The sequence below is a fragment of the Physeter macrocephalus genome, unplaced genomic scaffold, assembly GCF_002837175.3.
Source record: "Physeter macrocephalus isolate SW-GA unplaced genomic scaffold, ASM283717v5 random_716, whole genome shotgun sequence".
NCBI lineage: Eukaryota > Metazoa > Chordata > Mammalia > Artiodactyla > Physeteridae > Physeter > Physeter macrocephalus.
In genome coordinates, this window is record NW_021145984.1 from 23,496 (window position 1) to 33,642 (window position 10,147).

Sequence of the window (10,147 nt, forward strand, 5' to 3'; positions counted from 1 at the left end):
AATTTTATTGTTATTGCTGTTAAAGAGTACTTCTTTTAAAAATAAAAGATGGTAACAGAAGATGGTAGGATTTGTTTTAGTGTCTTTACTTGGCACTTTAGAAAGCTGGCAATCCTATATTAATTTCCAAAATTCATTAAAACTGGAAAACTGGGATTCTCATCCCTAAAGTGGCTAGCGCAGAGCTGATCACCAAGGAGGTGATATATATGACTATATACATGCATATTTAAATTGATCTCATATGGGAGGAGGGGCTTCTAAGCTCTCTTCTAAGCTCCTCATTCTCTACAGATCTCAAGGCATAGCACAGAGATCACCGAGGCCCTGTGGTACAGGCTGAATCTGTTCATACAGATTCAATTCAGGTAGTTTCCTCGAAAATATACCTATCTGAGAAACCCTCAACTGTACATGCGGTATTCTGTGAGATGCGTATTGGTCCTTTGCCCCAATAGCAACTTCATCAAAAGGATTTTACTGTATTCCTTTCACAGTAACACCTGGACCGTGATGGGCACAAGGCAAGCGTTCAGTAATTACTTACTTTCGACACTATCGCTGGGGATACTGATCCCGAAAAGGGTCCACCTGAAACGGAGGGGAACGCATTTGGCATTCTCTCGGGGCTCCTCTGGGCTCCACGTGTGATGGGGGAAGTAACGATCATCTGCGAACCCCCGGTAGCTGAAGTGTAAGACAAAGGCGGGGCGGGCGGGACGGCTGAATGCAACTGCAACCAGCTCCGCGGGTGTAGGATGACTTTGCCCGGCTGGGACTTTGCCTAGGGCGAGGGAACTCTGCCAGCCGCCGGCGTCCAGCCCTCTTGCTGTAACGGGATGCTAGGCTGTAGGAAAGTGCCTCTGCCCCCTGGCGCCGGTCCTCGGGCTTCTGATGAAACTGTGACCCACCGCCCTCTTCGCAGGCCCTGGACGCCAGCCTTATCACTCTCGGCGCGCAGCCGATCACGTGGCGCGGCGGTGCGCTGGGGGACCGCGGCTCCACGGCCATTGGTCGACGGCGCGCGTCCCGGGCGCGCCCATTGGCTGTGGGGGGCGTTCACGTGAAAGGGGCTCTGGGATAACATCCCGAGTGGGGAGAAGTGGTCTGAAAGTTAAAGGGAGCCGTGCGGCGGCTGGGAGGCCGAGTCCCGGGTGAGGGGCCGCACGGAGGAGGCGGGCGGGCAGCTCTCGCGCACGGACGGATGCGGCTGCCCGCGAAGGGCGCCGACCTGAGCCCCGGCCCCCGCTCCTGCCGTCGCCGCCGCTGCCCCTGTCACCCCGGCGCGGATGCTGCCGCTGGCTGGCGCCTCCGCACCTCGGGGCTTATGAGCTGTACCAGGTACGTCCCTCCCAAGCCCGCAAGGCTGGCTGCCCGGCCGCGGAAACGGCGGCGAGGGCGCGTAGCGGGGACCCTCTTTGGTCGTGCCACCTACACTTTCTCCGTCCAACTTGCAGTTACACTCTGGGAGTGGGACACTTTAGAAGGGCTCAAGGAGACTGTTGCTTCCACGTGGGGAGGGCAGTCCAGGGACCAGAGGTGGGATGGAGCCTGGCCGGACCCACGTGATGCACCGAGGTGGGGGCCCCGGCCGCGACGGGCGGCCCGGAGGCTGGGGCTGGGACTTCAGATACTCTTACTCCCTATTGTGCCGAGTTCGAACCTGACACAAGGCTTTTCCACCTGGGACCCGACACTTCTAGAGAGTGTTCCCGGAGTTGAGCGATGGGGTCTCAGCACAAGGGAAAGTCGCTTCGTCTCTCCCCCGGCCTAGATTTCCCGGTACAACGTAGGGAAACACACTTGGTGATCTCTCAGGCCGCCGAGGGCGACGGGACACAGGGCGCTGCGGCGGCCGGGGCCTCCCGGAGCAGAGCCACCCCCGGTTCCCGGTCCCCAGACGGGCTGTCCCGGGCCAGCGGGGGCGAGGTGGCCGCGCGGGGACGCTCTCGTGGCGCCGCCCCGCCTCGGGTGGCCCTGCCGCCCCGCCCTGGTGTGATAACTAGGGCTCCTCCTCCTCGTCGTCTTCCTCCCCCTGTCGGTCACAACTCCGGGAACCCAGCCCAAGGCCTGCCTCCCGGACACACTGAGGCTCACGTAGTCTGGTGGCGGCAGCCTCCCCTGCCACCTCCCTCCGGGCTTTCCAATGCAGCGAGCCAGCTGGAGAGGGGGCTTCCCCGCGGCCCAACAGGTGGGTTCCGGATAGGCAAAGGACCTCGGGGAGGGGTTGGGGGCGGGGTGCAGCCCGGGCCTGGAGGGACTGCGACACAGAGGGCAGGACGCTCTGGCCTGCCCCCGTGTCCTGTTCGTGCCACCCTTTTGAATCCAGAGAAGGGGGTGTGGAAGGGACTCAGTGCAAAAGGGGGGGGGTAGGGGGCCCAGAACATACTAGAAGATTTGGGTTCTGTCCTGGTATTGTTTCCCGCAGAGGAGGAGAAAGTTGAGGACAGACTTGAGGACTTGGAGAGTTGCTAGATGTTGGAGCCTGTGGTCTGCGTGGTCAGGCCACCTTGGGAGACCCAGGGTCCAGGAGAAGAGAGTGTTAGGGCTTTGGGGGCTAGGGTGCAGAGAAGAGGAAATAGTTCACTTGGCAGGGTTATCCAGGAGCCAAGACTAAAGTGAAGCTAGCTGGAGGACTTACCACAAAAGTAAAGTTGAGGTATTTAGGGAAAAGTTAGTGAGAAGAGAACCATCAGGCAGTATTAGCAACCAGGAATGTCAGAGCTGGAAGGGATCTCAGAGGAGAAAGCTCAAGCCCAGAGAGGTTGAGTGACTTGCCCCAAGTGGCACAGCCAGGTGCAGGTATTCCTAGGCCAGTGCACTGTGTTTCACATTGGACATTTTTAGATGGCAGACACTGCCATTTTAACTTATCTCTTTCCTATAATATGCAGCCTCATCCACAGATATTTATCTCAAAGATGCTTTGGATGATGGTGACAGAATAGAGGAGTCCAAGTGGCTTCTAGGACTGTGAATAAGGGCCCCATGGTCTGGGTACCAAGGGAAAGATGCCAACTTTTCTCATAGTGTGGCAGCCAAGCCTTTTGGGAGGGAATAAAGAAATGCCGAAGGGGTAAGTGGCCCCGTCTTTTAAAAAATTATACCTGGTAACCTGGTTGCGAATGCTTACCTAATGCTGTTTCAGTGTTCCTGGTGGGTTCTTGGTGCGTCTGATTTTTCTGTCTTTTCTTATCAGAGTACAAGAGAATGGAGGAGGCAATGTGTTGGCCTCAATACAAAAGAGAAAGATTTGCTTTCTATAAAAGGCACAGCCAGAGAGTCAGTAGCTCAGCCGCCTGAAACTGTGAAGGTCATGGGGTTATTTTCTGTACAAGTCGATAGTTTTTAGAGAAAAATCACCACAATATCTAACCCTGGCTGAGGGTCTGTTGTTTGTCACTAGAGAAACACGGAAAGCATTTATGCAAAACTATCTATGTTCTGTCTTTGCATGGCGTGTTAGGGTTTGCCCTCTTTTGACCAGAAACACTGAAATCTACCCTTGGTGCATGTCCAGTCTCTCATGGGGCAAAACTGATCTCCTAGGCATCTATTTGGAAGCAAAGGTGTTGAGAATCCGTACTGGTCTGAGTAACACTTACTCACAGTCTCGTGACCCTGTCCTGCAACGAACTGGTATCCAGGTACCATGTCATGCTGTGCCGGCTCAACTGTGTGTCCACATCTCATTCTGGTTTTTCTCCCAGACCAACCTTGGTGACTCACATTCCCTGGCTTGGGCGTGGGAAAGGGCAGAGCGGCCGAAGAGTCTGTCATTAAGAGGGGCCCTGAGGTACAGCCTGATGCGTCCTGTGTTGCAACTGATCATTTTCATGCCATTTGAGGACAAAACACTTGTCCAGGTGCCTTCCTTTCAGGGGCTTAGGAAGCTGTTACCTTGCATGTCTCCGTGGCTAGGAGTACGTCTGGGTGTTGGTCATATCTGTCACAGCCCACGCGGGAATTTCTGAGCAGACGATCAGGAAGGCTTACACCAAACCACCACTTCGGGGGCACCAGTTCTTGGAGACCGATCTGGTTAATAAAAGCTGGAATCTACCTGTGAGGATAGGCAAGGGAGCCAAGAGTCAGATTGCACCCTCTACCGAAGCCACCAGGGTTAGTGACCTCCCCTCCAGTGCTGGTGACACCAAAAAAAGGGAAGGGCTTCTGGGTAGGGGTGCTTGTGCAATGGGCCTGGAGCAGGAGCATGGGAAGAATGCCTGTGCCGCCAGGTGGTTCACCTTCCTGTTGCCTTTCATGGAGAATGCTGCAAAACCAATTCGGCTCCAGAAAGTGCCAGTGGAATTGTTTAATTACCTCTGGCCCCGACTCCAGGTTCACCTCCTCACCCCCAGTTCTTATAGCTTGGTGATAAAAGGGATCTCAGGGGCACGTTTATACTGCTGGGTCCAGACACTGAAACTTTACCAAGGCCTTCAACTAAGCCTTTCTAACCTGCAGGATTAGACCTTGAGAGTGCCTGCAGTCGACTGCAAGTGCGCAGATTCTTTGCCTGATCCCCTTGTTTTAGAATTCTGTTTCCACAATAGCTTGAGAGTTTCGCAGTCATTTTCTAATGAGCTGTTTTAAGGTGGTGAAGGTGGTGCGGGAAAGCATGCCCGAGAATGGTTTGCAGGCCCGTAGAGAGCTTGCAGTTGACCTTGTGCTGACTCAGGCAGGGAGGAAGTGGCTACGACAGAGGAGGAACCCCTCCTTCCTCAGTTCACACCCAGGTTGTCAGGGGTGGGCAGAGTGGGAGGGGCTGGGATGCAAGGCTTTGCCTGCTGTTTGGTTATTTTTAATTAACATTTAATTTAAAAAGCAAAAACTACCTGTATTAAAAGTAGAACTGAACATGTGATTCCAGTGCATTCTAACAAAGTTTTACAATGAACAGGGGAAAAGAAAAATTCAAGTACTTTGTAAGTATAGGGTTTTTGTTTTGTTTTTTTATGTTGAACCCACTGACTCTTTTTTTTAAAAGCTGTCTTGCCCAGTTCAGTCAGAACTTTCCTTTCCAGAACAATTGTATGGGTATAAGAAAAGATAATAGGGACTTCCTTGGTGGCACAGTGGTTGAGAATCCACCTGCCAATGCAGGGGACACGGGTTTGAGCCCTGGTCCGGGAAGATCCCACATGCCACGGAGCAACTGGGCCCATGCGCCATGGCCGCTGAGCCTGCGCTCTAGAGCCCACGAGCCACAACTACTGAGCCCACGTGCCACAACTACTGAAGCACACGCGCCTATAGCCCATGCTCTGCAACAAGAGAATCCACCGAAATGAGAAGCCCATGCACCACAACGAAGAGTAGGCCCTGCTCGGGGCAACTAGAGAAAGCCCGCGCGCAGCAACGAAGACCCAATGCAGCCAAAAATAAATAAATAAAAGAATAGATAAATTTAAAAAACAAAAAAAAGATAATAGCCAATTTGCTCCTAAAATTTTTACTCGTTTAACTTTGTTAGAGGAGAAACTATAAGGCTATTTAAGGATATTTAAAGGATAAGATGTTTAAAAGATATTTAAATATCCTTATTTAAAGGATAAGATATCCTTTAAAATGCATGTTTAGATAACTACATTATGGCTATAAATTAAGAACATTTTGAAAGGTTGGGCCTTTTCAGACTAATACAGGTATTTGTATTATTATTGTTTTGTCTCTGAACGTCTGTGTTTCTCCACTTGGTCATCACTAAGTGATTCCTGCATCCTGGGGAAGTGCTGGGTTTTTTGGTGTTTTTTTTGAAAATGGGATCAAGCCCAATACGTCTTCATCCTTTCTCATTTTTTAAATGTGTTTGATTAAACGAAATTAGAAGTTGAAAATGAGATATTATTTATTTGTTGGACCAGTGGTCCCCGCTCTTGTCAGATGATGAGCGACATTTTGCCTGTCCTCCTGAACTACCACCATCACCCCACAGCACCTCCCGGGGCGGGGCGGGGGCGGGGATCGGGAGGCCTGAGAGCTGCTACCCCAGCACACCACCACACACCGACACCTTTGCCGTAGTGAGGGGAGATGTGTTTGGCAACTAATCCAGATCTGTGTTCTGTGATTCTCAGGCTAGAGATTTTAATCCTAATTGCATCGCCGACTTCTTCAATTAGCCCATTGGAACTGTCAAATCAGAATATCGATTTGCCATGGTAGTTAGAATAAAAATGGCGTGGCTTTAGCGAGGCAATAGTGTTGGGTGGGTTTTTGGCAAATCTTAAGATATTTGAGGTGTTTTATTAGATTCATTTTGTTTTCTTGATTAGAGAAGATCTATTATTTTAGAAAATATAAGGAAGTACAAAGCAGGAAAACAGAAATTTCCTGAAATCCCATCACCTGGAAAATTCTGACGGTTTTAATTATATCACTAGTCTTTTTTCTGTGCATATACGTAATATTTTTCCCTACGAGTCTAGTCTCTATGTACAATTTATCTTCTCCATTTTCTACATTAATCATATATTATAAATTTTTATGCCATTTAAATCTTTTTCCACATAATGGTTTTAATGATGATATAAAATTGTATCTCATGGATATGGTGTACTTGATTTAATTGGATACCTGTTACTGGTCATTTAGTTTATTTTCTCACCCCTTTCCCCCCATAATGTTGTACTGAACATTTGAGTACATTAACCTTCGCGCATTTTTAATTATTTCCAAGATGAATACCTGTATGTGATGTTAGAACCCAAAATGATGATTTAGAAAGGTTGTGCCCATCAAGACTAATACAGATATTCGTATTATCTTTTAAAATTCTTTCCTAACTCGCTAGGTAAAAACAGGCATTGTTTTCTAATCTAAATTTCTTAAATTACTTGTAATGCTGGACATTTTGCATATTTATGAGCCACTTTTAAATTTCTTTCACGAATTGTCTTTTCATGCTCCTTGCTCATTTTTCTACATGGAATATTTGACTTTGTTATTGTTTTATAAAAACTCTTTATAAAAGTATTAACACTTTGCTGCCATGCTTTTTGGAAAATGTTTTCCCAGTCTTCGGTTTTTGGTTTTACTTATTTTTTTCGCTTATAGAAAAACATTGTTTTTATGAAGTCAGATTTAATTTAATCTTTAGCATGATTCTCTTTGCTTTTTATTCTTATAGAGGCTATTTTCACTGTAGAAAAACACAATTATTCACTGATATAAAAGATTTAAAAATACTAAATTGCAGGCACTTTTTAAAAGTAAGAAATACTAGAATATAAAAATCTACTGTACATTGAATGAAAGCAGGTGTGGGTCTGTCTTCACTCATTCCCAGTCTCTGGCTCCATGCCTGGCACATAGCAAACATCAATCAATATTTGTGGGATGAATTAATTTCTTTTTATCAGAGGAAAGCAGTATTTACCAAACTGCATTCAGCAAGGTGCTCCACCAAAAAAAAAAAAAGACTTTCCCTGTTTGGGATAAGTTTAGGAAATTCTGCAAACAGCACGCTGTTTTCATTATTCCCCATGGCCCATCAGTATACTGAAGGCCCCAACAAGCCCTGACAGGGAAACCCATGAACTAGTTTTAAAACCAGTGGTTCCATACTTCTTTGTTTGTTTTAACCTTGGGCCTCTTCCCCCCGCCCCCCCACTTTACACTCTTAATCTCCCCTGAAACCAAGGTCACACTGGACCACACTTGAGGTAATACTGAGCTGTAGCCACGTGGGCACAGAGGAAGGCAAACGTAGTTCGCTGGTCCCTGTTGGAGGGATGAGTCTGAACATCTGTCTGACCTCCTTGCTGTTTCTTTCTTTCCCCTTGGCCAGGGTTCTAGCCTGCTCTAGCCCCGTGATGGCTGTGGACATTGCGTGCAGGTACAGCTGCATGGCCCCCTCCTTGCGCAGAGAGCGGTTTGCCTTCCAGATCTCCCCGAAGCCAAGCAAACCCCTGAGGCCTTGTATTCAGCTGAGTGGCAAGAATGAAGCCAGTGGGACGGTGGCCCCGACTGTCCAGGAGAAGAAGGTGAAGAAGCGGGTGTCCTTTGCAGACAACCAAGGGCTGGCCCTGACAATGGTCAAAGTGTTCTCTGAGTTTGATGACCCGTTAGATATTCCACTGAACATCACCGAGCTCCTGGACAGCATTGTGAGTCTGACAACAGCGGAGAGCGAGAGCTTTGTGCTGGATTTCTCGCAGCCCTCTGCAGACTACCTGGACTTCAGAAATCGGCTTCGGACCGACCACGTCTGCCTGGAGAACTGCGTCTTGAAGGACAGAGCCATTGCAGGCACGGTGAAGGTGCAGAACCTCGCATTCGAGAAGACGGTGAAAGTCAGAATGACATTCGACACCTGGAAGAGCTTCACAGACTTTCCCTGTTGGTACGTGAAGGACACGTACGCAGGTTCAGACAAGGACACGTTCTCCTTTGAAATCAGCTTGCCTGAAAAAATTCAGTCTTATGAGAGGATGGAGTTTGCCGTGTGCTATGAGTGCAAAGGACAGACGTACTGGGACAGCAATAAGGGCAAAAACTATAGGATCATCCGGGCAGAGTTGAAATCCACCCAGGGAACAGCCCAGCCACCAAATGGACCAGATTTTGGAATAGCCTTTGACCAGTTTGGAAGCCCTCGGTGTTCCTATGGTCTGTTTCCAGAGTGGCCTAGTTATTTAGGATACGAGAAGCTCGGGCCCTACTATTAGTGACGGCCTGGGATGGAGCCGGGCTGAGTGGGTGCAGCCGAGCCGAGCTGCATCACCCCAGGATGGGGATGGAAGCCCAGAGAAAAGCTGAACTGCCATCAGGCACAGTTTTCGAAAAGAAAGGATCCTAGTCACTTTTTTTCTTCAAGCAGCCAAGCCAGCCAGGCTTAGATCACAGAACCGGGTCACACTCAGAGGAGATGGGTGTGCGGTCTGTTTGGCACCCACATGGTGGCAATGAGGGTCTGAGCAGGATGGTGCTGGAAACAGTCTGGACAGGACCCAGGCCTGCAGGCAGCGCTGGCCAGGCCGCAGGACGGTGGCTCAGTGACGAGGAGCCCCTCTCCCCTCGGGTGTGGGAAGTCAGTCCCCTGGAAAGCCCCCGGCCCCCTCTTCTTGCGGTCTTCCCCGCCCACCCAGGGCCTCCCCGCCTGTTGCAGCTGCCCCGTGTCTACGTGGGCTTCACACTTTATCTCTGTGCGTTTGATTTTCTTCTGCAGTTCAGGAAAAGATAATAAAGGCAGATCAGCTCATGACGGAGACAGGCATTTCCTTTTTCTGACCCCCACTTAGATATCCCAGCAGGGGACGACACACCAGCTATGAAAAGTCAACCGGCTCCTGTGCGGTGTCACCACCCATGGCAGGCTGATGCCAGGCAGGACAGTGGGACACTTTTAGCTCCTCAGGAGTGGGACACTTTTAGCTCCTCCTCTTGGCGCTGGGGGGAGCTTTCTAAGCACTCACTCTCACCCTGAGTCACCCGAGGGCTCAATTACAAGACTTGCTGTAACTTGCCAAGCTGGTTTGCGCGTGTGTCTTTCTTCACAGAAGGATTTTAGGATCTCTTTTCCTGGAGAGTCATCTTTTACGCTGTGCTCAGGACGTTTGGATTTGCAGATTAAGTGTATCCTCGGCACCTTCAGGAAGTGCTTGGTTGTATTTTGACTGTGATTTACAACATCCACGTTGTAAACAGCACCTTACAAGCCCCCACAGACTTTGATTTGGTTGTTCTTACCTATGGTGTGTGGGTACGTAAAGGGATAGGGGAGAAGAACCTCACCGAGTTCTCAGATGTCGTTTTCGCTGTTTGCCAACTCTGAAATATCAGAGATTATTTGTTCTTAACCACATTGGACTAAAGCATTAAAAGTCTGTTGGTTCATACTGTTGTGAGACTCCTGGGACTTTCCTTGTCAGATGGAAACCAAACCCTGTGATATTTCTTGGGCAAAATTGGTTGGTCCTTGGGGGTGTTTAAAAATATTTTTACATGTGTATTTGTAGAAGGTTGGGGCCTTTTTCTGTTCTGTTTTTGTTTGGGGAGCTTAGCTAAATGACTGCCTCATTTTTCTTTTGCCTGACCTTACTGAAGTGAGGTCTTCCTCAGGGAGGAAGGAAGAGGGATGCCCCACTACCTGGATTTGGGGGCACAGCTCCTGGACTCTGCAAGCAAAGAGTCTTCTTTCGCT

The 10,147-nt window shown here is 49.3% G+C and overlaps 1 protein-coding gene across 4 annotated transcripts; it reads left to right on the forward strand.

Moving 5' to 3' along the window:
* Positions 1-1,138: 1,138 nt before the first annotated feature.
* PPP1R3B (protein phosphatase 1 regulatory subunit 3B) lies at positions 1,139-9,840 on the forward strand. Of its 4 annotated transcripts, XM_024131543.3 has the most exons (3): positions 1,139-1,341; positions 6,081-6,164; positions 7,793-9,840. In XM_024131543.3, exons 1-3 carry the CDS (start codon positions 1,205-1,207, stop codon positions 8,670-8,672), a joined length of 1,101 nt encoding a protein of 366 aa, XP_023987311.1. In that variant the 5' UTR covers positions 1,139-1,204; the 3' UTR covers positions 8,673-9,840. The 4 variants fall into 4 exon arrangements, with proteins under 4 accessions (XP_023987311.1, XP_007101657.2, XP_007101658.1 ...); XM_007101595.4 differs by lacking the exon at positions 6,081-6,164; XM_007101596.3 differs by lacking the exons at positions 1,139-1,341; positions 6,081-6,164 and adding an exon at positions 2,050-2,191.
* Positions 9,841-10,147: the final 307 nt, after the last annotated feature.

Excerpts from the sequence above, each read along its gene's own strand:
- PPP1R3B (XM_028486129.2), top strand. The coding sequence starts at position 3,426 with ATGCAAAACTATCTATGTTCTGTCTTTGCATGGCGTGTTAGGGTTTGC. Across the intron at positions 3,797-7,792 it reads TCATTAAGAGGGGCCCTGAG|GGTTCTAGCCTGCTCTAGCC; the intron begins GTACAGCCTGAT and ends CCCCTTGGCCAG.